Below are 25,825 nucleotides of genomic sequence, written 5' to 3'. Positions count from 1 at the left end.
AAAAATAAAATAAATAAGGCAGATGTGGGCAAAGTGCGGCCCGAGGTTCACATACGGCCTGCGAGCCGCTCCTGTCCAGCCCACAGATAGCTTTTTGTCTAAAGTTGATCAGTTGCTTATCTTTAACATACCACAAAAAAACTCTTTAGTATTTGTGAAGTTTAACAAGTTTAAAATAAAAACAATCATGGCATCACTGTTTCATTTTATTTTTAAGTAAATTTGTCTCAGCCCCCGAACACAGTTCAGATTTTTCATGTGCCCCACCTATAGAAATTAATTGCCCACCCCTGAAATAAGGGAACACAGACATGCACATTTTCACATTTATAATATTTAAGGATTCTATAACATGCTGAATCACTATTCCCAGATCTGTCTTTCAACTGACCAGGAGTACCTCTGTGTTGTTTGGATTAAACTGATTTAGAACTGAAACAGCTTCCTCAAAGTAGAGACAAAGTTGGGTGTCATCTGCATACTGGTAACATAAAATTCCAAGACATTGGACAATCTTTCCCAAAGGTTTTATGTGTATATGAAATAGTATACAGGACAAAACTCAAGGATGCCACAAGCCAACAGCCAGAGTGTCAAACAGAACTAAATGTGTCACTTTCTATTACAATTTCTATTTGATGGACAGAGGCCAGAAAACCTTATGCCTCAATAATGTCTATGTAGCAAACACTCTGTCTTCCTATATATAGAGAGTCTAGTTAGTTCAGTCAGAGAAAGAGAAGAAGGGGTTTGAGGCAGAGTGTGTGTGTGTTTAAGGAGTGATTAGCCAGAGTGTGACCTGTATTAATTGAGACAGAAGAGGTTAAAGTAAACTACTGAAGATTTGCGTAACTTTAAGAATGTGCTTAAGAACTATTCCAAAAACAACTTGTAATCAATAAACCTGGTTCTGTTTAAAAGTTCAGTACTGAATGGACCTCAGTCTTTCATAGGAGATATAGGTTGATAAAGAGATCAACTGGTGGCAGCGTCTTAAAGGGCATGTTGGGCTATTCGTGTGAGCCCTGTGTTTGGTGAAACAAGCAGGGGCCACGGCATGAACATCACAGTCACCAGCCTCTTTACCCTTAATTCTTTCTGGGCCCATTGAGTGTAACAGCAATCTCTTAGATCTTTATGTCAGGGGAAATGAACATATGGCCCTCCTTATAATGTTATACAATCCTCATTGAGCCTTGCCATTATAAGCCAGTACAGTACTGATAAATGAAAGGAGATGCAGTCTTATGAGAATACATTACACATTGCTCATTCATGAAAGAAATATAATAATAATAATAATAATAATAATAATAATAATAATAATAATAATAATAATAATAATAATAATAATAATAATAATAATAATAATAATAATAATAATAATAATAATAACTCTCCTCCTCTAAACCACTGAGCTATCCAGCAGTAACACCAAGGTGTCAAGGGCATTCGTTTACAGCTTCTTATCTTTCTGCAGACTGGCTCAGACACTTGTATTTATTTACTTGTTTATTTAATTTCTGAGGATATATTCATTGTCTTAGAAGCAGCTCATATACCCCTCTATAGGCTTAGAGAAAAAACAAACTTGAGCAAAGTAATGGCCTTTAATGTGTTCTCAAAGGCTTTCACGGCTGGGATCCAATGGCTGTTGCGCGTTTTTCGAGCTGTTTGGCCCTCTTCTGGAGGTTTTCCTTCCTAATGTTTCACCAGTCTCTGTGGCCAAAATCTTCAGGGAACAGGAGATAGAATTCTGTCTGTGTTCCTGTCTATCAATCACAGTAACAGATAATCTCTCCCACCCCCATCACAAAACACCCACCAAAAAAACAAAAAACAAACACTGATCACAGGAAACACCAAATCTCTTGAAAAGAACAAAAATCCTGATCCCACAGCTAGAAATGCTCAACAATCCCACACGCTACACCAGAACACAGACAGAATTCTAGCTCCTGTCCTCTGAAAATGCCAGCCACAGAGACTGGTGAAACCTTAGGAAGAAAAACCTCCAGAACATGGCCAAACATCCCAAGAAAACTACAACAACCATAATGGCTGTTACCTCAGGTGAACATGAGACCAAATTTAGATTTGCATGTTTGACAGCTTGGTCTCATGTGGGTCGTGCAAAATTCTATCTTACCATACTGACTGGTTTCAAAAGCTACGGGTATCACATCAAACCTAATTTTGTATGCATGGACCGTACATCTCCTTTTTGAATTCCTGAAAATTGATAAAAGATTTTTCTGTGTTTGGAGAATGAGAGATAGATGCTCCTAACTTGATTTTATTATTCATGTTAAAAATTAGTGGTTTCAAGTACTGAAAACACAATTGTTGTGAGCCTCCCTAGAGAACTACAGCAATATCTGGTACTGTACTTTTTCATCTGAACATAAGATGAGTAGGCAAGCATACTGTGTGACATAGCAGCGGACGAGCTGCTTGTGGGAGGCAATAATCCTCTCCTTCCGTTGGCTCCGTGGGTGCTCAGACGTATGGAATCTCTGTACTTAAAAGTCATTCAGCTGCATCCCTCATGAATTTGTTTAATTCCCTTATTGCGTTAACAGATATCGCCAGATGTTTTGGCAGAAAAAAAAAGTACATTAACATCTTGGGGTTGAGCTTGGACAAGTCACTTTCTCTGCCCCGAGCCAGTTCGTGCTTCTTAGACCAAGAAAGGTAACTTTTCCAGGGTCTGTCCTTCCCTGCACCAGACCTACTTACTCATCTTTTCCACTGATACGCCTACAGTATTTCGAGCGAGCAGCTCTTCCCTTTAGACCTATATAGAAACAGCAATATATTAGCATTAACCCCGTGAGGGGACCGTTATTCTTCCCTTGTGACACACACGTTCTCTGGAATGGAGTCCTAAGACAGTTGGGGGACTCCACTTCCCGTCATGCTGTTCGCCCCCCCTCCCCTTTGTGATGTGTCGCTGCCCTCCAATTCAGGAAGGAACGGGAGGGAGTGCAAGGCGAGTGCGGGGGGTGGGGTGGGTGAGAGACAGAGAGAGGGGGGGGAGACGCAGCAAGATCTCGCGAGAGTGGCGAAAACGAATGCACAGGGTGGTGTTGCGCGTACAAGTTTGGGGTCTGGCTGGGCCGCCGCGGCACTTTGGGCAAGAAACGAGAGGCCGCCGAGAGCGACTCAGCGGTTGTGGGCGGCGCGGCTCGAGGCGCTTCCTCCTGCCTGTGGGCCCAGTGAGCGACGAATGACTTTCGATGGCGGCTCCGGCGGCTGAGGAGAAAGCGGCGGAGGCGGCCCCGAGCGACCTCTCCCCGAAAGAGGAAGGGGAGCTGGAGGACGGAGAGATCAGCGACGACGAGAACAACAACCCCCACGACAGCGAGGGGCCGCCAGAGCCGAGCGGCAACAGAGATGGCGGCGGCGGCGGCGGGGCGGCGAAGGGCCCCTACGCCCGGCGAAGGCCGCCTCCCGACCTGCGCAGCGCCCCTCTCGTCTCCTCGTCCCGCCGCTTCTCCCACTTGCGCCACCAGCCTCCCCCAGAGCTGAGGCACCTCCACGGCCACGGCGGCGGGTACCGGCTGAAGGAGCCTTTCCGGCCGCACCCGCCGCCGCCGCCTGCGTCTTGCTCCAGGTTGCCGCCTGGCCCGCACCCCGACTCCGGCCCCAGGCTCTCCTTCTGGGAGCGCAGCCACAACGCTCTGGACCGGTTCCGTTTTCGAGGCCGCTTCTACCGGAGCGGCGGCCGCTGGGGCAGGAGCCGAGGTGGCAGCAACCCTCCTGGAAGGCCTCCGGGAGGAGGAGGGGGTGGCGGCGGCGGCTACAGTGGCAACCAGAGCTGGAGGGAGGCCTCGCCGCGAAAATGTATCCTTTTCACCAGAGCTGTTTTCCGGCGTCGTTTCAGCAGAGCGGCTGGATGGGGTGGGTGAGTGGATAGGTGGGTGACGTGGGTATTGCCCTGCTTTCCCTCAGGACGGGGTCACCGCAGGCTCGCTGGCCCGAAGTGAAGCGGTGGCCCTGGGGGAGCCATTTTGCCCTATTTCGCTTCCTCAGAGCTGGGCCGAGGCCGTAATGACAGTACAAAGGCCAAAGACCTCGTTTGCACCCAGAGGGAGAGTCTGTGTAGGGTTTAATTTTAGAACAAGGTGTGGCCCAGAAGCCACGTCCAGCCACATTTTGCAGCGTCCCTCGACCTGCCTTTTCTAGGCAAACAAGTGACGTGTGCTGTGCCTCACCCCCAGGAATGACACCCTCTCTGTTAGTAATCCTAATACTAAGAGGCTCTTCACACCTACAATACAGTTCTCTTCCTCTTTTGTTTGTCTCTGGAGTTTGATTGTGGAGGTGGCCCTTGTACCTGCTGAAAGGTGTGTGTGTGGGGGGGGGAGATGTAGAAAATTGGTCTCCAGCCTTGTCTAGGTTTCTTTCCACTATTATATAGACAACAAGCATTTGTGCAAAGAGCACCAACTAGACAGACTGACACCATGAATTGTTTGGAAAAGTTCAGAGGATAAAAAGAGTATTTACTGTGTACTGTTTGCTGTCTTTTATGAGGCCTGTTTACTTTCAGTTATGAAGCAGTAAGAGCTTAATTTCAGGAAGTTGTTAGTTGTTCCCATCTAGAACAGTTTTGGTTTGGCCTTAGTTCTGTAACTAGTGGAAGGGAGTCATATATGTTCTTACTAGCAGCCATATAAAGTCACTAAATTTAGATACATTTTAATTTTTATAGTGTTGGAATTATTTTTAATTTAGTGCAAAATGCTTGGAAATGGTCTGATGTATGCCTTTTCCTTTTTAAGCATTTAGGGCATAAATGCCTAAATGAATAATCTTTAGTATAATGTTACAGACTGAATAGATAATACGTAGTTTTGCCAGCATATCAAGTAGCCTGTGGATACCTGGAAGCAACTCATTAGGACAGCAGTGTGACTTTTGAAAAGACGAGTACAGCATTATGTTGTATGTTATTCAAAACACTAAGCAAAATAAAATACAAATGCAATAGGTGTGCCTGGCAAAATCCATCTTGCCAAGAACTTTTGAAAGTTACATCTGAGAATACCTTTCTTAGCAAAATCCATCATGCCATGAACTTTTGGACTTTTGGACTTTAGGTCTTCACATTAGTACAGCTCAATGAACTGGTGTTTTGATCCACAAAAGTTTGCATATTGTATGATGATTTTTAGTGGTCTATAAAGGTATCTCCTATTGTATTTGTATTTTACTTCCAGGTATGTGTATCTGTAATTGTGATGCGCAAATATATGTTGTTTTTTATGGTACGAACTGGAGGCTGTTTAAACTAGCCATTACATGTAAGGACATGTTCAAGGGGATGCACATATTGTTTCAGTACTTTCTTCAGTGATTAATGTCTTAGTTATTTAATACCTAAGTATCTATGTTATTTGTGTGTGTGTTATTTGAATGCTCAATACTTAGGATATTGAGCAAGTAATTTTCTTGTCTATGAACAGATTTAAACTGTTGCAGTTTCACTTTCTGTTCTGCCTTTACTGGTGAAATGAAACAGAGGCACACATTTTGAATGGTGAATTAGCTTGTTCTGTGTGGGTTGTATGTTGCAGTTTTTCCATCTATTGTCAGTATTCTGACTGAAAGAATATAATGACTAAAATAACAGCTTAGGGTTCTCAGTTGCTATTACTGTACTGCTTCCCTATCTTCCATGTTCATATTTATTAAGAAGACAAGGGTCTCCTATTGCGTCAACCACATTAAAAAGTGCAGTGTTGGTTTAAATGGGCAAAATAATGAACAAGACTGTAGCAGCTGCTGCTCTACAGTAGATAATGTTGGTTGTGGGACATTGACTCCTGAATTGAGCTGCAAAGCCATTGGATGGCAAGTCGTTATTTTTGTTGGTTTCTTGAGAAGATGAAACTGTTGACTTGGTGAACCTTGAGATTTTTTCAAGAAAGTGGTTAGAAAAATGATGTAGCAACAAAAAAAGAGTCAGTGCTGCTTCCATTAATTTCATTTGAATATTCCAGTACAGGCTGAACTCAAGCTGTAACAGCAATGATATGACTAGCTTGGTGTAAAAGTTAGGCCCTCATTGACTTTCCCTGTGTAATTGTCATGGGCTGGCTATGAATCATTCACTGTGTTGGAAAATTGATTTTTTAAAAAATGGTGAAACTCTTTAAGATTAGAGAGTTAGACATAAAAGATTATCCTTTGTTTTATTTCACATGCTTCCTACGAAGACAAAGATATGAAATGTTTTTCCTAGAAAAGCAATTGAACTGACATAAAAGTACCTGGAGTGCCTACAAAGCTGGATGTGGGTTTAACAGACTGTGTTACAACTGCAACTCAAATATAAAAAAAAATGTTTTTATGGTGTTCTTTGTTTTGCAACCACACTTGCATAGTCTTTGTAACAATCGTGTAATAGTGGTAGTGATGATAATAAAATGATGGTGGTCATGCACAACTTAAATAATGTCTTTAAACTTTAAGCCGAACATGGCTACTTTCTTGTGCTGACTAGTCACCAGAAGGGATATGGTTGGTGAATGCTAAGATCACAGTTTCATTAGCCAGTAAGAGAAATACAGTATTATATAAAAACTTCCCAGTTAATTTACGTTGCAACTACATTGTATATTTTAGGACGATTTCCAGTTAGTGCTCAGAAAAGCCACTGAAAGGAAAGTAAGTGTAGCTATCAGTAGGGATGGAAAGAATGTTAGCTAAATTTCTCACTTTTCCATATTAAGATAAAGAATTTTGAAGATCACTGAGATTCCACACTGGAGCCAAGACAAAAAGACTTTTCCCCTCTCAAGATTTGTAATGAATGTGGAAAGTGTTGTTCTTCCTCTTTTATATGACAAACACAGAAGGACTGGCTGATTACTAGAACAGATGAAAACAGCCTATCTTTTGTCACAGGCTCTTAAATAAAGGCACAGACATCCCAGTTTAGGGCACTTTAAATAATTGGCACGATTGCACAAAATAGAGTGTTTTGTGTAAAACATTCTTGCCCGTTTGAAAACTGCTATTGAGCTTTACAAGAAAATCCTTGTCAGCAACGAGAATAATGTTCCAGTACTTAAAAATTAAGATTTACCTTCCTAGCAGCCCAGATACCTTTGGGTAGAGTGGGCGACATATAAGTTGAGTTGAGTTGAAGAAGTTATGGCTCAAAGGGAACACAGACAACTTGAAGAATGTGACAATTTGCAGAAAACAACATTTCTAACTTATAGATGGGAGGATGTATTCATAAATATATAGATTACATCAAATGAAATAAAAATTTGAAATGGCTTAACAAAGTTTCCAGTAGTTACAGACAGGTACTCTCACGCTCCTGTCTGCATCCTTTCTGGAATTAGGGAAACTGGAATAAATCGTGCAGATTCCAACAGTGGTAGAATATATTATTAGGAACAAGAAAGGATGCAGATCTGCAGAATATACAGGTAACTGAGCTTTCTTAGTGAAGTACTTGGTTTACTTTGGAATCATTTTTTAATGATATAGGTATACACAGCTGCAAATACGAGAGATCTCCCTTAATACCCAACATGCGTTACCAATGGTGAAGCATCAACATGAGTTTTTGAAGTTTTATCAGATTCCTTTTTAAAAACAGGTAACAACAATGCAGTGAGTGCATTTAAGACTTACTTGAGCTTAAGAATTTCTTGAAGTAGACCTTGGAAGAAAATATCATATATGATGGGTGTATTGAGGAAAAGGCGCATACCAGTAAGAGAGGAATCAAGACTGGTTTAAGAAATCTCCATAGACCCGAAGAGGAGATTACTGTAACGCAAATGTTTGGGGAAAGAAAGAGAGCTGCTTTCTGGTGCAGAAAGTAAGGAAATTATATGTAAGTGATCATGAAAATAGGAAGTCTTGTCATTTCCTGGAACATTTGATTGGTGCTTTAAATGTTAAACTGTTGATGTGAGCCAAAAGCAAAGTCAGCACTTCCTTTTCAGTTGCTATGTATTGCTGCTAGCTTTGAATTAAGTATGGAAAATATATTCTGGATGGTTTTCTTGACAAATGAATCAGCCAAAACATTCGGAAGATCGCCATCTCGAAAGCAGAACTACTCATCTAAAAATGATAACTCTGTTGAAGAGAGTTTTGAGGATTTATTGTTGAAATATAAGCAGATTCAACTGGAACTTGAATATATAAATAAAGATGAAAAACTGGCTCTAAGTAGCAAAGAAGACATCATTCAGCAAAATAATACTGAAACGGCCAGTTCTGAGGACCAAATAGTGATAGAAAATGTCAGTATTACAAAGGATACTGTAAGTGAAGTGTCTCCTGAGGAGAAGAATAAAGTTACAACCTTTCAGGCATTTGAACTGAAGCCTCTCCGGCAAAAACTTCCTACACTAGCTGAAAGGAGCAAGTTGAAAAAAGTGAAAGATGGAGCAAAACAACAATCACAAAAATCTGAAGTTTCAGATTCTCATCAAGGTAACTATATTTTACTTATAATACATAATTTGATCTATATTTTTAGTAACATTAAAATGGAATAAGCAAAGAATATAACTGGTTTTCTAACAATGGATCTTTAACATCAGGCCATCTTTTGTTCAATACCTTTGATATGCACTGTCCTTTTCTCTTTCTGTTCCTTGAATGTTGTTTGTCTGGAAGCTTGAAGGAATGACATTAGAGTGCTGTCATTGTAGTGGTGGAGGAGAATATCTTCCTTGTCCTACTTGAATGGAATGTTTTACTTTTTGACGTGTCTGCTTCTAGAATGTGTGATACAGCTAGGTGAATGTTGGTATGCTTGTCACCACTTCTATGAAGGAGCCCAATTCAGATATGACAAAGCTGGTCTCATTATGACTAACTGACTGTTAAAGTAGGTGGCCTGTAATCTGCTGTGCACTATATCATTCTTGAACTGAACTTGATTCTGGTGAGCAGAGGAATCTCAAGTCTTCTTCCTGAGGTTTTCTTGCATAGTGCTGCTACTTTTTTCAGCAGTTGAGATTGGCTTATAAAAATTAATGGAAGAGTGGGAGCGGATTGGAAGTTATCTCAGTCTTTCCCGGTCTGATGTACAGCTGCCATGTAATCTGAAAGCACACTGAGGGAAAAAGAAAGATGCTTTGAGGCATGTGTACTGTTTTTGACACCAAAAAGCCTTTCCATTATTGCTTGATATACATTTTTAGAAGTTACTGTAATTAAAAATAATTTGTTCTAATTAGGAAAAAATATTATTTTATGTCTTTTTTGAAACCAATAGGTGAAAAGGAACAGGAGGAACAAAAACTTAGCCCTTCAGATGCTACAGCAGAGAAGGTAGGGAAAGGATTTGATCTGTATAGTCAGAGAGCTTCAATTTAAGTCCCCTGAAATGTAGACTTCGCAGAACAGTCTTATACATTGTTAAGTCTGAGATTCCACTGTTTTTAATGGACTTACTTTAAGTATATTTTGTTTTCTGTCCTTTGTGGCATAATCTAGTTCTTTTAAGAGATTCTGTAACTACGTAATGTCAGCCTTTTCTTAGAGCTAGAGCATTTTTTGATAAATTCAGTGGTGAATGAAGTGTTAAAGTGTTGTCTCCTTATCCTTACAATAGAAACTGGTGGATGAAGAGGAGGAAGTGTCAGAATTGCAGCTAAGATTACTAGCACTTCAGTCTGCTAGTAAAAAGTGGCAGCAGAAAGAACAGCAGGTGATGAAAGAAAGCAAGGAGAAATTAACAAAGTCAAAAACTATACAGCAAAAGGTCAAAATTGGTTCAAAATCACATTCTGCCAAAAAAAACAGCACTGCAGGTAAATACTGTAATTAAAGTGGTCAGCAGGGAGTTTTATAATGTTTAATAGTTTCAGGCTATTTTCTTTGGAGAGTCATTCTGTTTCTTAATTTTAAAAAAATTAACTGTTATTAAGTAATATTCTTTATTTCAAGCTAAGCAAGCATTGAGGAAACAGCAAACAAAAGTATGGAAAAAGCTGCAGCAGCAGAAAGAACAAGAAAGGCATCAGAAAGAAGAAGAACAACGGAAACAAGAGGAAGAGGAGGAAAGAAGAAAAAGAGAAGAGGAAATAAGAAAAATTCGTGATCTTTCAAATCAAGAAGAGCAGTATAATAGATTCATGAAGCTGGTTGGGGGAAAGACACAATCAAGAAGTAAGGTAAATTGGCAGGCATTAATTATGTGCAGTTGTTTTAGTTTGATCAATGCATTCAGTCCATAACATAATGAAAACCTGATGGTCGGCATCTTTGCTTAGAATGAAAGGCCTTGGAGGTTTTGTCAGCAGAGTAGCACACAATCAGATAATATTAAATATTGAGAGTCTTGGGTTGAAGTCTTATCTTAGCCAGAAGGTTCTTTCCTCTGAACTGGTTGCCATCGTGAGAATTTATCTCGCTGGGTAACTGACTGTATTCAATAACTGGTCAGTAGTAGGAAAGAATTTCATTTGCTTGTTCATTTGGCATCAGAACAGCATAGCACCTCATAGAAAGGTGGTTGATTTCTCATTTTTCTGTGACAGGTGGTGGCACAGTTTTGCCATGTCTCTCCTTGGTTTCAGTCATGGGCAACCGTGATTCATTGGTAGTAGTAAGTGGAGGTAGACTTTTCCTGCTTCACTTGAGTATCTGCTAGGGGACTTTGGTGATGTGGTGTTAAGGCCCCAAGCCAGCACAGGGAGAATGCCTACTTCATTCCCAGGTTGCAGGATGATCCTACATGCTGGATTTGTGTTATAGTGGGCCCACCATTTCAACCCATTCCATTTATATTAACCTAGAATTCAGGCTAGTGTGCTGGCAGTTAGCATTTCTAGCATATTCTGAACTGTTTAGCTGAAGATGCCACATCTGTTCTGTATTTGTAAAGAAGGGTAAGAACATCTTTCCAGCATACTTGAGATGATCCTAATGTGATTTCAGTAGCTTTGAAAAGAAAGTTTACCTCATCTTTCCTCAAGCTGGTGCACTCAAGAGTTGGACTGCAGCATCACCAGCCAAATTGGCCCTGCATGCACTGGTTGGGAATAATGGAAGTTGTAGTCCAACACATCTGGGTAGAACCAGGTTGAGAAAAGGCTGATGGCTTTTGTTTTGCTACTCTTGTGGTTGTATGATTGGATAATTATAGTAAAATGTTCAATTTTTATTGCAAAAAAGTCTTTATCTGTTAGACAGAAGATAGAGTCTAATAGTTCCCTGAAAGCCATGGGTGAAAACATGCTTGCTGTAACCTTTTTTCCTGAAATCTACTTGGGCAAAATTATTGCAGTATCATGAACATTCCAGAAGGCAAATAAAAATATACAATGGTGCCTCGCTCAACGAGCGCACCGTAGAACGACGAATCCACATAGCGAGGGGTTTTTTTTGATCGCAACTGCGATCGCAAAGCGATGGCCTCAATGGGCGAAACTCGCATAGCGAAGGTCGGTAAGCGTTTTGCTTACCGACCTTCGCTTTGCAACCCGCGGATCTGTTCGGCGGCTCCAAAATGGCCGCCGGAAGCCCAGAAATGGCCACGCGCAGCGTTTTCGCGCCCTCGATAAGCAAGGGGAGGGCGTGAAAATGGCTGCCGGCCATAGGAAAACGTTGCTGAACGGTGAGTTTTCGGCCCATTTGGAAACGTTCCAATGGGTTTTCTTGATCCGTTCAGCGATGTTTTCACATAGCGAGGGTTAATCTGGAACGGATTAACCTCGCTATGCGAGGCACCACTGTATGTAGGTCTAACCATTTTTATGTTAATAGTCTTCAGATAAAGATTTGAGACGATCATTAGATAAACAATCTAATGAGAGTGCAGGAGGGATCTATCAGTATGACAATTATGATGAAGTTGCCATGGACACAGAAAGTGAAACTAACTCACCTGGTAAGTGTTGATTTGCCTTACATATGTATGTTACAGTATTCTTGGTTAGTTTCCTAGCAAAACAATTCTGAAATTTGTATATTGCATACATTTTCTTTGTTTTTGTAACAAGACTCCTACAAAAGACATTTGAAATATTTTTGTTGTCTGAAATACCTACCATGTTACCAAGAAAACAAACAATTCAGTGTTTCTTGAACTGATTACACAGAATGATCAAACTAAGATGTCTTGATTGAGCTGTACTGAACTGTAAAAAAAGAGAAAGTTTGTGGTGTGTCACAGATGTTTGCCTGTTAAATCACTAACTGTTCAGGGCAGATTTGAACATGGAACTGTTGGTGCTTTATATTAATTTTTAAAAAAATTATTAGCTGTTCTTCAAAATAAACCATCTCAAGATGGCTTCACGTAAAACAGCAGTTATAATATTCAGAACAGAAGTAAAAATCAGCAGATATGACGAAAAGGTCAAGCTTGGAAACACACTGGCAGCTAGAGCAAAGTTTGGAGTTTGTGTTTTATGCCCAAACTGGTTCACATCCATAGAAGGCAGCATTCTATGCCAGCTAAGGCTCCTGGCTCATCTTCAGAAGCAGCCTCATATAGAGTGCATTATAGCAGTTCGACCTGGATGTCACTTGTGCACGGATAAGTGAGATTTTACTTGGAAAAAGATCATTGTTCTCCTTTTATTTCTGTGTACTCATTTCAGATGAATGTGCTATTTTACAATTTTAGTCTTAGAAGGTGAACAGAACAAGCATGTAGAATTCTTGCGTTCAAAATGGAATTGGTTAAGAGTCAGGTGTTTTGTGTGCTATCTGTGGTGTAATGAAGGCTGTTTCTTTGATATGTATTATTTGAAGGTTTAGTATGTAGCATAAGAGATTTAGCTTATAGTTTCAGGGTGTCTGGTGGATTTTTTTAAAAAGGGAGTATTTTATAAACCATATTGGTCTACAACATGAATGAATGAATGAATGAATGAAAGGAAGAATGAGTAGAAAATGTTCTGCAGTAAGTTTTTGCTCTGTACATTTTGTCCATCCATGTAATTTGTTGCATGGGTCCTGATGTTTATGAATCGAAGTGTATTATAGTGCAGTAAAGTATGTTTGTAGAAAGCAAACCCAAGTTTTGTAATTCAGCCTCTCTTTATGCTTTTTATAATCCTTTCATAGCATCTTCTCCAGTGCAGCCTGCATATTTTGAATGTCCTGCTGGATACTTTCCTCCTGCAGCACCACAAATTTCACTCTCTCTTGTACCCCAGGTTTCAGTAAGTAATTTTGTAAGATGAAACAGACATGAAATAGAAATACCTGAAACAAGAAATAATGTAATGGATATTCTGTAGCTAAATTAGGAAGCATTTTTATCTGCTAGTGTCTTTGGATTGATGAAGTCCTCCTGGGCACCTTTCCCTTCTAATAACTGTTGGAATGATACAGTGGTGCCTCGCTGAGCGATTGCTTCGTTTAACAATGAAATCGCTTAGCGATGACTTTTTCGGAGCGATCTTGCGCTCCGTTTGACGATGGTTCCTATGGGCAATTTTCGCATAGCGATGTTTGGGACCATGCTTTGCATAGCGATGACAGTTTGGGTCCCCCTGTTTCTCTTAACGATGGTTTTGACAGCCTCATGTTGGCTGTTTTTTAAATGTTTAAAAATGTTTAGAATGCTTGAAATCATAAGTGCACTTAATAAACCCTTTGTTAAACTAATTTGACTTTGTTCTGACTCTTTTTAAATTTGTTGTAATTCCCCCCCCCCCATTGAGGTTTCAATGCATTTCAATTGGGGAACCGTGTTTCACTTAGCGATATTTCCTATGGTGATTTTCGCTTAAGGACGGCAATACGTTCCCATTGGAACGGATTATCCAGTTTTCAGTGCATTTCTATGGGAAACTGTGTTTCGCTTAGCGATGAAATCGCTTAACAGCGATTTTTTGGGAACCAATTATCATTGTTAAGCGAGGCACCACTGTACTTGCGCTAAAAGGAAATTACATTTTACTCACTAGGTTTTCTAATATTAATATTCACTTAAAAACAGGTGGCTTTTATATATTTGATATCTTCTGTTCTCCTGATGAATTTTTTAAAAAATATTGAAGTAAAGGTTAGCTGTGTATTCCAAACAAAATAAAATCTAAATACAAAAATAGGCGATACTTTTATAGACCACTAAAAAATCATCATACAGTAAAGTTGCTGTTAGATGTTAAGTCCAGCAGTTCTTGACAAGATTAGTTTTGTCAGGCTTGTCTTTTAGATGGAAGTCAGGAGTCCAGTTTATGGTTAACAATATATTCGCGAAGGCTTTCACGGCCGGGATCTAATGGTTGTTGTGGCTTAGGCAGCTGTGGAATGAGTAACAACCCAGTTCTCCAAACAAAGAGCAACTTTCCTGGCTAAATCCATCTTGCCATGTATGTTTAGACTTTACGTTTTGGACTTTAAGTTCTTCACACTGGTAGAAACCTGATGAAGTGGTATTTTATTCCACAAAAGCTCATTTATTTTATGATTATTTTTTTAGTGATCTATAAAGGTATTGCTTAATATTGCATTTAAAAAATGTTGCTTCTCAGTAGTTACATGTCTGGCTACTATTAAATAGTAATAGTTTTGTAATTTGGTTTTCTTAACATGTTGCTTTCCTGTCTATGGGAAGAACTTAAGCTGAAATCCTATACATTTACCTGGGAATAGGTCACAAATGTAGATATGTGTGCGATAAGTACTGTCATCAGCTCTTCTTTAGAAAATTGTAGTTCTCCACTGATATATTTTGGTTTTGGGGATAATGCTTCTCTGTTTTAAACTGTAGCTTCAGATGATCTTCCATATTTGGTACGCTGCTTGGAACAACCAAATAGTGAAATCTTCCATCTTTTGAATATATTTCAGGCACCGCCACCGGTTAGCCAAGTGTATGTGGAAGGTGTTTCTACAGAGCCACTACCACCCCTTCCTCCTCTTCCACCTGAAGAACCTGAACAGCCACCAAAGCCTCCATTTGCAGATGAAGAAGAAGAGGAAGAAATGTTACTACGAGAAGAGCTACTAAAATCTCTAGCAAACAAGCGAGCGTTTAAACTAGAGGTATTTAGTAACCTCTGGATGTAACCACTAGATGGCAGTAATGGCATATCATGGTCTGCAGAATACCCAAAATTAAAAATGAGGTGGGGAGGAGGATTCAAAATGGGAAAACTTCCAAGTCCTCAAGTAATGTGGGTTTTTTTCCTTTTAAAATAAGCTTACAGCTTCCCAGATTGTTGTGAACTGTACAAATTGTCTCAGCTGTGTTTTGGTATTTTCTCACCTGCCTTTGACAGATAATTAGAAGTAGTATAGTTCAAGTTGCTGAATTTGAGTATAATATAATAGTTCAAGTTGCTGAATTTGAGTAGTGGGTTCTAGTTAAAATAGTGGCCATTTCTAAGTTTGATGGGATCTGCAGTCATTAAAAATTTTGCAACTTTCCTAATTTCACAGTAGCTTAGTGATCCATCAGTCACATTGAGAAAGCTATGTTTGTATAAAACGTGCATTTATTTGCAGCATGTATAACCTTGAGAATGGTTTAATATAATGGTAGGTTGGTTTTGAAATCCACTACTTAATTCTTATTTTTTCTAACTAGGATAATTCAAGTAATAGTGGACCACCATCACCACCTTTTCCCAGTAATTCACATTCTGTGCCAAGAAGTAATCTTTCAGCAGTCAGTATTAACACAGTGTGTCAACCTCGTGTAAAGAACACAAAGATTATTAGAGTACCAAGGCCACCTCGAACAGTAATCACGGTAATAAAATGTTCTTCAATTAGTTTAATACGTAAATTTGTTTTATACTTGATGTTAAACTCGGAAAGAAAAGTGTAAAATCCCACTTGCTGTATTCAGGCTGATTCAGTATTTTGACTGGAGGTATATTGAAACTCAGTTGGACTGTTCTTGTGTTCTGTTTTCATAACACCCGCTGCTCTTAAAAACAGAGATTTTATGGCACCATTGTAGTTCTAGGAATTTGAAACATTTTGTATGGCTTGTTTTCCTGCTAACATAGTTATTTCAGACTACAGTGATTTCTGAAAAACACTGGTTTCAGGAGCAGAATATTGGGAAATTAGTATAATTGTGAAAAAATAATTAAGTTGAATGTGCATAATGATAAAAATAGCAGTGCCAGACCTTGACTAAGACTGGATGATCAGTTAAAATACGATACAGTAGCAGGCTTTACTTTTTTTTCCTAGTAATAATTATTAATCTTTTTCTTTTTTTAAGCTTCCGAAGCACAAATCAGTTGTGGTTACACTGAATGATTCAGATGACAGTGAATCAGATGTAGAACAGTCTAATTCCACTCCTAGTGTGTTTGGTGGCCTAGAATCTATGATCAAAGAAGCTAGAAGAACTGTAGAGGTAAGTGTTGTTTGTGGGCAATGCACGTATTTAATGACACACAGTATTTTTGTTTGAATATATTTCATGACACACAGTATTTTTGTTTGAATATATTTCGTGACACATAGTATTTTTGTTTGAATCTTAATTTTTATTTCTCTCTCTTTTTGCTTTCCATGAATGATAAATAACTAGGCTAAAACTAAGACAGCAGGAAAGAAAGAGTTAGCTGCCCTCTTGCTCAGAAGGCAGGGCAAGTAATTTTTGTATCCTCTTTAAGAAGAAGAATTCTGGTCCTTCTGCTTAGCCGCAAGAAGAAGTAGGGGCGTTTGACTCTGCTTGATTGAAGTGAGAGCCAATGCTAGCTTTTTTAAAAATTATTTTAAATATGCACTAATTTCACCCTCAGTTGCCAACATCCTGATTACTTGGAGACTGTGAGATCAATAACTTAGAAGTTGATTGCATTTGATCCTTTCAGATGCAGCACAAGGAGCAGGTCGTTTGCAAAAGCTCTAGTAATTGGTGTAAATCCAGAGCACTGCTACTGTCCAGGACTTCTTTTTCCATGTAGTCCACCAAGGTACCAAACTTTCCCTGGAAGATGTCCCATCTTTTGGGAGCAGGGTTTTAGTGTACAAGGGGCCTGTGGGCATCGTTACCTTGTGATTCTCGTAGTGCAAAAATAGGTAGTCTGGTGGCTGCACCTACTGATCCCTGGGTTTTAGAGCGTTTGTTGTCCTGTTTCTGTGGCCCTGACTGCGAAAACCTTTTCATACAAAATCAATATTTACTGAAAAAGCCCTTTTGTGCCTTCTGATGAAAAAACAATATTTTAAATTGGGAGTGGGGGGGCAGGGATGGTTGAGGTGCTTGAAACCCCAGCATTGTCATTTCACATCGCTTAGAAGGTTAAAGGAGACCTTATTGGGTATGGGACATCTTTCCTACCTCTGCCTTTACTGAAGAATAAGTAGCTTCATACTCTGTTCAAGTCCCACATGGAACACAGAAAGCTGCAGTAATGCATCAGTACTTTCTGCTATCCCTGCCTGGTGGGGGCTTGTTAGTGTACACGTGTTTCCTTTGGGCCCTAACAGTGCAGTAGCAATAACATCTGTGAGTCAAAATAGTGAGACTGTTGTATCACCTAGCATCCAGATAAGAGTATGACGGTATATGGTATGGTGAGTTTTCCCTATTTTAACTGTCAGAAAGTGCTTGTCCACTTGCCAGTTTTCCAGAAAATCTTGTTAAAAGCAAGAAAAATTTGACAGAATGAAAATTCTTTACAGTAGGACCCCTGTATCCAAGGAGTCATTCTCCATGGTTTCAGATGTCCGTGGTTTACTTGCAGCCCTATATACAACATACAGGGTGGCAGGCCTTGTGGTCTTTGTCCCACTTTCTTGTATGTTGTATATAAAGTTTGTTGCTATCCTCAGTTTCAGGCATTTGTGGTAGATTGTGGAATGGCTCTCTCATGGACACGTAGGTCTTAATGTATATATGAAACATTGTGAATGATCTTAAGGTTTCATTGGTTGATGGTACTGCCCTTGCTTTCAGGCCATGAGAGATGCTGAACTTGTCATACAGGGCCACAAATTGTTGCTATCAGCTGCTACTCCAATGGAAACACAAGTCTTCAGCTGTAGTGTGTCTGGTAACTAGTTAGTTAATTTTTACCAGGGTATCAGTCACACAGACTGGAATTACTTGTAGAGGTAACCTTGATCTAAGAGCAGAAAATAAACTCTTTAATATTTTAACAAGAAAGGCTGAGTCGTTGCCTGATCATAGTATAAGAAGTGATTCTTGACAAAGCTCATGTATCCATTTATGTGAACATTTCATTAAGAATAATGGGAAATAATGTAGATTCAATAGAAAGTATCCCAATGAATCCAACCAGTGTCAAGTGGGTTCTGTTCCATGTTATAACAGTTGTGAGCATTCATCGGTAGGGTTGGACCTTGCTGTCTGGGTTTGGGAGGCTGGCCATTTGGCTGGTTGTGGCTCTTAAGATCTTGGGAACTAATCGAGGCCTAGTTCCTAATTAGAAAGAAAACATGTTTACCTGAACTGAATGGAATCTGGGACAACTTTGATAGTCTATGATACAAGATAACCTAATAGTTGTTTTGCGTGATTATCCAGAGTCCAGTTTGGTTTGCCCAATTACCCAGCATCTAATCTTCTACCTGGAAGCTGCCTGTTTACAGACAGCCTTCTGGAAATTGAGTCACACCAGTTGACAAGAGGATGTTGTGCTAAAACCCTGCTAATTACAACCCTAGCCTTTTCAGGGGCTCTACAAATGCTGATGTAGAAAGAAGAGACTTACAACGTACTTGTAACTATACTAGCGGTTTTGCTGGGTGATCTTGATCAGGGCTTGCATTGCAGAAATACCTGTCAAAGCCTTGTCATCCAAAAAGAACCCTTATGGAAACTGGCTGCACCTAGATAAAATTAAGAGCTCAATATGTTATAGATGTCTCAGTCTATTAGTCTAAGTATTTCTCAAGAACAATTCTGGATATACACTGAAGGGCACTGCAGCTTGAAACCACTGTTCTTCTAAAGTGCACTCATAGAGCAGCCACATCAACTTCTTCTATGTTTATCTGAAGTGGTGCACATACCTTTAAGGAAGGAATTAGATCAGGGGTCTCAAACATGCGGCCCGGGGGCCATTTGTGGCCCGCTGGATGATAGTTTGTGGCTCCGCCTTGCCTGCCCCCCCCCAAAGCACCCACACGTCCTCTGCTGTCAAGAGTCAAAAAAAGCCTAGCCTCACTCACTGGCTCTCTCCCAAGACAGCGCGTCTTGCACCCTCCATCTGGAACTGCAGCCTGCCAGCCAGCAGACAGGCTGGCAGGCTGCAATTCCAGATGGAGGGTGCAAGAGGGGAGAGCCAGCGAGTGAGGGGGAGAGCCGGCGAGTGAGGTGCGCTGCCGGCCCTTTTCCATGAGCGCACGAGCTGCCGCCGAGCAATGCCTGAGAGGGGAGCTCGCTCCTGTCCCATCCTCGAAGAGCACCTCCAACAGCGCCAACAGCATCTGCCGCTGCCTCTTCCAGGGAAGTGGCTCCTTGGCTCTCTTTCTCTCTTGGCACCCCCAGCACCAGTCCGGCCAGCGGCTACCTCAGCGCTCGGCGGTGCTTCCTCTTCCTCCTCCTTGTGTTTATCCTGCTTCAGCTGCCTCGGCTCTGGAGGCTGCCTGGGCTCACCTCGCAAAGTTTGCTCCTCTGTCGTGGTGGGGGTAGCTGCTGCTGCTGAGTGCGCCTTTTTTTGAGGGGGGGGCTCAGAGGAAGGTTGCCGGACCTGTGTGTGCGTGTGTGTGTGCATGTGCGCACGTGCACCTGTGGGGGGACACCCCGTTCTGTTTAATTTCACAGGTACCGATGGGGGCTTTTCTCCTTTGGCAAGCTGATTCTATAAGTTTTTTTTTTTTTAAAAATCTGATGCGGCCCAGCATCACCCAGACTCTGCCTCCTGCAGCCCCCAGGTAAATTGAGTTTGAGACCCCTGAAGTAGATACTCTAGGCCAGGGGTCTCAAACATGCGGCCCCCCAGATGATAATTTGTGGCCCTCGCCTTGCCTGCCCCCCCCAAGTGCCCACACATCCTCTGCTGTCAAGAGTAAAAAAAAAGCCTTGCCTCGCTCGCCAGCTCTCTCCCAAGACAGCACCTCTTGCACCCTCCATCCAGAACTATAGCCTGCCAGCCAGCCCGCCTGTCTGTCAGCTAAGGAAACTCCTGGGCGGCTTCCTCGGGCTGTTGCTCCGCTTGGCGGAAAATCTGATGCGGCCCAGCCTCACCCAGACTCTGCCTCTAGCGGCCCCCAGGTAAATTGAGTTTAAAACCCCTGCTAGGCTTTTGTCTTTATGACTTGTTCTGTCCAGGAGTAAATGGAAGTTTGACTTTGGGGCTTTAAGAACCATATTGGTATGACAGGTCATTAAAATAAGTTGCAGTTAGCCATTTTGGTACCATTTTTATAAAACATTGTGATACTGTTTCAGATGTCTTCCTACTAGTTAGTTTTGATAATTCTGTAGGTACTCTTGTTCTGTTTTCAAAATACTGGCTGAAATCCTGTTGTTTAGCATAGCACATCACAGCAAGAGTAGGAAATCTCCTTTCAAATGGGTTCCTACAAAGTAGTTGGTATTTCCTTTCATTGAGAAGAATTTGCCCAGATTTGCCTGCCACTTCTAGCTTCTACATTGGCAAAGTGCAGTTGCAAGGTCACATGTAGTACAATTTTTAGCCCGTGGCCTTTGCTTTTCCCCAAGGGGAAAAGAAAATGTGAATTGTAGCTCTTGGAATTTTTCAGGAGGTGATGTTTCATTTCTTCAATAGGTCAAGGTGGTCATTGCACCGCTTAGCACTCCAAAACTGAAAGTGAACTTTAGCTAGGTAAAGGTAAAGGTTCCCCTTGACATTTAGTCCAGTTATGTCTGACTCTAGGGTGTGGTGCTCATCCCCGTTTCCAAGCTATAGAGCCAGCGTTTGTCCAAAGACAGTTTCCATGGTCACGTGGCCAGTGCGAGTAGACACGGAACGTAACTTTAGCTACTTCCAGTTTTTTTTTTAATTTTAATTTATTTATTTAGTTAGTTTGATGTTTGGGGTGAATGTGGAGTCTCTGAAAGGTCTTGAGACCAGGACCTGCCCAAATTGTGAATATGACTTCTCTTTCTTCATTAACTTCATTAAAATTCCTAGTGTCTAATCGTATCAGCTCTTTTGGTTTACAGGCATCAAAACCGAAGGCACCTTTAAAATCAGAAAAAGAAAATAATCCTGTGAGAACTCCTGAGGCTTTGCCAGAAGACAAAAAGATAGAGTACAGACTCCTGAAAGAAGAAATTGCCAGGTATCTTGTCTTGTATGGTACTAATCATGAAAACTGCTTGAGTGTTAAGGGGATGTGGGGGGAGAAGTGATTTAAAACTCCATCTGAAGGGGCTCATCCAGTTATCAAATTTATTCTAAATTTGTTTAGTTTAGTTTAGAGTAATTTTCCAACATTTAATTGCGTGGTCAGAGGCAAGGATTTTTTTTAAATCAACGAGAGAGAGATATATACTGAGTAGGTGTGTGTATTTGTATATGTGTGTGTTTACTGAGTATATTTTAATTATAAATGACTTGAAAATGTTTAGTAGTTCAACAATAACATGTTTTGAATTCTTTAGTCGGGAGAAACAGCGTTTGATAATAACTGAACCTCTGAAATCCAGTTCATCACCAGTGAACTCTGATATTGAAGTTGATGGGTTGGGTCGAATAGCAATTGTTAAAAAACAAGTTACAGATGCAGAGGCAAAACTCAAAAAACACAAGTAAGTTGTCTCTTGTAATCTTAGCCTTATGTAGGTAGGCTTGGAACAACAGGACCTTTTGATGAAGATTGACCAATTCTTTATAGTTACTTTCTAGCTAAGCTCCATTTATCTAGTTCTTCTGAATTTCTTAACTGGCTTCTTCATCTTTTTGTTACTTTTCTGAGTTTGTAGCTGGATTCTTTTCTGGAACATCAAGATCTTTTTTGATACATAGACATATACTCAGATTTTCAGCATCATACTTGAATTAAAACACTTGAAAAGCTGAAATTGCTTTTCATGCTTTATTCTCACATCCATATGTGCCATTTGCTAAGTGTTTAAAACTTCTATCTTACTGGTGTATCATAAGTATTCAAATGATATTATGGCAGCTTATGGTTGGTTGTACACGTGTACTCCCTGAATTCTACGTTAAGGATAATTTTGAATTGTTAGTTCTAAACTGAAACTAATCAGCCTGAAGTTAAACATGATGTGATTCAGAACTAGATACAGTACTTATTAGTTTTCTCCACTGTTCTTCTTTTAATGTATAAAATATTAGGGTCTTGCTTATAAAGATATCTGAACTCTTTACCTTCAAAGAAACCGCCTTTCTGTTCAGTGTCAGCACACATTAAATGTAAGGGTAATTGTTTTAAGTATGTTTTTTAACAAAATGGGGGCGGGGAATAGTCTGCAATGTGTTGATCCTTGTGGGTGGAATTGCCAAGAGCAATACTTCTCAACTCTTAGGTACTTGACTTCTTGCTAATGGCATTCTTCCTCTAATAGAAATATTTCAGTCAAAATTATTTTTAAAATGGTTTCAGATAAAAGGATAGTAGAAGCTATGAAAGTCTGCAAGTTTCCAGTAGTTCTGGTTATAGTTGTGATTGTCTACAGTTTTATATTAGAAAGATTGTAAGCCTTCTGTTTGGTTTGTTTAGACTTCTCTTAATGAAGGATGAGTCTGTATTGAAGCATCTTATACAACAAGAGTCAAAGAAGAAAGAGTCCGTTCGTCTTGCCGAAAGCAAAATTGCTAAACTTAATGAGCAGCTGCAAGCAACAGAAAAGATATTAAATGCCAATAAGATTTTTTTGAAGAAGCTTCAAGAACAAGTAAGTTGATTTCATGTATAGGTGTGTAGGTATATATGTTTATGCAGTAGTAATTTTTAGATCTCTGTCATATGAGCAAGCATATTTAGGGCTCATTTTATCAGTTTATTTTCTTTACAAACATGCTTTGATTCAGATGTGGTGTTTTCTGAAGAATGTTGAAATGCTTTAGATCCACAGAGTACAGCAACGCGTAATGACAAAGAAAGCACTGGCACTAAAATATGGAGAAGACCTTGCTCGAGCAAAAGCACTGGCTAGCAAAGAAATTGGAAAGCGAAAGCTTGAATATGACCATTTGAAGGTAAGGCTGTTTTTAGAAATTTAGTGTTACAAAGTTGGTTACTGTATAAATTAGGCTTACACTGTTTTAGGTTATAGGTCAGGAAGCAGGGTCAGTAGTAAGAGAAGATAGACTTCTGGTCATAGCTGTTTGGTAAAAAAAAAAGTAGCAATTTGTAAGTGCAGTTGAAATTTTAAAACAAGATTGCTACACTCTGAATGTTGACCAAGATCTAGGGATCATTCAGCTATTTCTGAAGACTGAGGAGGAGGGTTTAGGGTTGTTTCTCAAACAGTAATCCTGCTTGCTGCATGGGGAAGCATTTTTGGAACGAATTTTCAGAAACAGTTTTTAATACATTTGGGTCTGCTTCTTACATGGAAAAAGACAAAAATCCCACTACTCACAGGTGAATAGGCTACTAGACTTGTGGCAAGTTGTGGTGGTTTTCTCATGTGTAGATATATTACAGTGGGGTCTTGACTTGAGAACTTAATCCGTATTGGAAGGCGGTTCTCAAGTCAAAAAGTTCTCAAGTCAAATCTGCATTTCCCATAGGAATGCATTGAAAACCATTTGATCCGTATCTGCTCTTTTCCGTCCATAGAAACTAATGGGAAGCTGCTATTCCGCCTTCGACCACTAGAGGGGATATTTTGTTTCTTTTTTTCTTAGGTCAAGAAAGGTTCAGGGAAGGCAGGGAAAATACAGTCCATGCAGGACAGTACCAGGCAGTCTGAAGACTGTCTCCCAATCCACTCTCTAAACGCTGGGAGGAGTGAGGAAGCAGACAGGCACCCTTTTCACTGGCCAACAGTTAACTGAAAGTTCACATTTTGCACTTTCCCTGCCTCCCACGTGGGGTTTTTTCAGTTCTTAACTCAAATCTAAGTACTTAAGTCAAGTCAGTATTTTCCTATGAGAGTGGTTCTTAAGTCAAAATGTTCTTAACTCAAGCCGTTCTTAAGTCAAGACCCCACTGTATCTAGCAAAAAAGTCATATGTTACATGTTCATCAATTTATTTTACTTAATTTTTTAAATTTTGGCTGTATTGCTGTTATTTATTTTTGTTTCTTGACAGCCGAACAAAATAATGAAATTGGAGAAATCTCCTTCATTGAGTCCAAAAAAACATTCAGCAGAGTTGATAGCACTGGAGAAAAAAAGACTACAGCAACTACAGTATGAGTATGCTCTAAAAATTCAGCAACTAAAGGAGGCCCAGGCACATCAAACTAAAGGCCGATCTAATGTCTTCACTCTTCCTGAAGAAGAAACTGAATTTGCACTACCTCAGCCCTCCCTTCATGATTTAACACAAGACAAACTGACTTTAGATATTGAAGAGAATTATTGCGATGATGAAATTTTGTCCCACTCCAATAGAGAACGAAGGAGGTCTTTCAGAGAATCAAATTCTTGTACTAAGCCTAATCTTAAACACATAGATACCCCCAAGCAAGAAAGTACAAATAAGCAGTCTAAAAAGACAGTGGAGCAACCAGAGCTTTTTCTGGGACTGAATATTGATGAATTAAAAAAATTGTATGCAAGAGCGGATGGGTTGAAGCATGTATTGGAAAACAATACAGCTCTTATGGCTCCTAATGAAGAAAACAAATGTGGACAGGTAATTCTTTGTATTGAATTATAGTGGCTTAATTCTGTTGTGTTTTTATGTGAGCATACCACAATCAGCATAAAACATGATGAATTGCCACAAGTTAGCACTTGCTGTTGTGCACTAAATTGTCAATCTTGGTGCCCAAAAGCAGAAGTTTATGCTAACATCTTAACGTGCAGTAATTTGCTGCCAGTCCTGGCAGGTGTAACTAATAGGATATGGCCAAGTAATTTTTTTTAATGTGTCATTGTGGCTTCAGTCTGCACGTTATTAAAAAGGAAATATGTATGCTTCCCCCCCAGGAAATAAAGGTAGACGTAGACCCCTTTACAGCTCCAAATAAACAAACAGAGGGAAAGCCGTATCCATTTGGACCATATCATAGTCCTCTTCTTGTTTTTAAATCTTACAGGTATGTAATTTAGTTGCTAAAGAAGATACACCATGTCTGTTTTGGGTTTCAGTGGGGATTATTGTAAAAATAAATTTCATGGCATGGAAGGGGAGTGAGAAGTCAAGGGAATGATAATTGGTATTAGCAAATATAATTGCAGAAGCATAGGTATCTTTATGATCCTTCCTTCATGCTCACGTGTGAGAAAAAGAGAATTTTGGTGGAAAGATTAAATTTAAACTGAATACTGTAAGGCACATGTGATCTGTGGGCTCCATGTGACCCTCAGAAATATGACCCTTAGAGAATGTTTGAGGGGAAACTATTTGCTGAAGAAATCCCCTTGTGCCTTTTGGGGTAATGTGTGGGGATTTTTTTTCCCCAGTGAACAAAAACCTGTTGTAGTTACTTTTAGGGATGTAGAACATAGATAGCATATTAAAAAACATATAATATGAAATTGATCATGAACTCACTTTTTAAAATGCTCAATTATTTAAAACAAAATTTATGAAACAAAGATTGTAATCCAGTGTCATTTTTAATAGCATGTTCTGCATGTTGTGGCCATATGTGCTACAGCTTATGTAGAACACATTACATCTAAGGAGTTGCAATCAGAACATAGTAGAAAGGACCATTTGGTGCAGAGCCTTTAGATATCTTTTCCCTATGTAGCTTTCTTTGTCAGTATAGAACGGGAGAGAGCAAGCATCAGAAATATCTACTAATCTGTTTACACATGTAA

At 39.9% G+C, this 25,825-nt stretch overlaps 1 protein-coding gene across 2 annotated transcripts in view; it reads left to right on the top strand.

Moving 5' to 3' along the window:
- Positions 1-3,101: 3,101 nt before the first annotated feature.
- ZFC3H1 (zinc finger C3H1-type containing) overlaps positions 3,102-25,825 on the top strand; it is a 47,391-nt gene continuing 24,667 nt past the window's right edge. For both annotated transcript variants that reach the window (XM_020804680.3, XM_020804672.3), the window contains exons 1-16: positions 3,102-3,846; positions 8,053-8,472; positions 9,263-9,318; positions 9,602-9,800; positions 9,937-10,163; positions 11,758-11,881; positions 13,066-13,163; positions 14,803-14,997; positions 15,542-15,706; positions 16,190-16,327; positions 21,077-21,195; positions 21,518-21,664; positions 22,600-22,774; positions 22,947-23,078; positions 24,141-24,689; positions 24,986-25,095. In XM_020804680.3, the coding sequence (XP_020660339.3) occupies positions 3,240-3,846; positions 8,053-8,472; positions 9,263-9,318; positions 9,602-9,800; positions 9,937-10,163; positions 11,758-11,881; positions 13,066-13,163; positions 14,803-14,997; positions 15,542-15,706; positions 16,190-16,327; positions 21,077-21,195; positions 21,518-21,664; positions 22,600-22,774; positions 22,947-23,078; positions 24,141-24,689; positions 24,986-25,095 (3,461 nt within the window). In that variant the 5' untranslated portion in view covers positions 3,102-3,239. The remainder of the gene's footprint in view (positions 3,847-8,052; positions 8,473-9,262; positions 9,319-9,601; positions 9,801-9,936; positions 10,164-11,757; positions 11,882-13,065; positions 13,164-14,802; positions 14,998-15,541; positions 15,707-16,189; positions 16,328-21,076; positions 21,196-21,517; positions 21,665-22,599; positions 22,775-22,946; positions 23,079-24,140; positions 24,690-24,985; positions 25,096-25,825) is intronic.

The sequence above is a fragment of the Pogona vitticeps genome, chromosome 5 (assembly GCF_051106095.1).
Source record: "Pogona vitticeps strain Pit_001003342236 chromosome 5, PviZW2.1, whole genome shotgun sequence".
Lineage (NCBI taxonomy): Eukaryota > Metazoa > Chordata > Lepidosauria > Squamata > Agamidae > Pogona > Pogona vitticeps.
Note: the sequence above shows the minus strand (reverse complement) of the source record. Positions and strands in the feature narration are given on the sequence as shown.